Below are 215 nucleotides of genomic sequence, written 5' to 3'. Positions count from 1 at the left end.
ACCTGGTGTGGTGGGAGGTGTCCCTGCCCAGGGCAGGGGGTGGCACTGGGGGGGATTTAATGTCCCTTCTGACCCAAACCAACTGTGATTTTCTCCCCAGCAATGCGGGGTCATCTCCGAGCACACCAAGAAGATGTGCACCAGGTGAGAGCAGCCTGGGCTTTCCCTGCTCAGGGTAGAGCTGGCGGGGTGGGGGGGTCCCCAGATCCCCATAG

At 61.9% G+C, this 215-nt stretch overlaps 1 protein-coding gene across 1 annotated transcript in view; it reads left to right on the top strand.

Moving 5' to 3' along the window:
* Positions 1-215, top strand: part of ATXN7L3 (ataxin 7-like 3) — a 20,249-nt gene that overhangs the window by 15,004 nt on the left and 5,030 nt on the right. The window contains exon 6 of the mRNA XM_014956469.1: positions 92-144. Coding sequence (XP_014811955.1) covers positions 92-144 — 53 coding nt within the window. The remainder of the gene's footprint in view (positions 1-91; positions 145-215) is intronic.

This window comes from Calidris pugnax, unplaced genomic scaffold (genome assembly GCF_001431845.1).
Source record: "Calidris pugnax isolate Ruff unplaced genomic scaffold, ASM143184v1 scaffold167, whole genome shotgun sequence".
Lineage (NCBI taxonomy): Eukaryota > Metazoa > Chordata > Aves > Charadriiformes > Scolopacidae > Calidris > Calidris pugnax.
The sequence above is the reverse complement of the archived record's forward strand: the minus strand, read 5'-3'. Positions and strand labels throughout refer to the sequence as shown.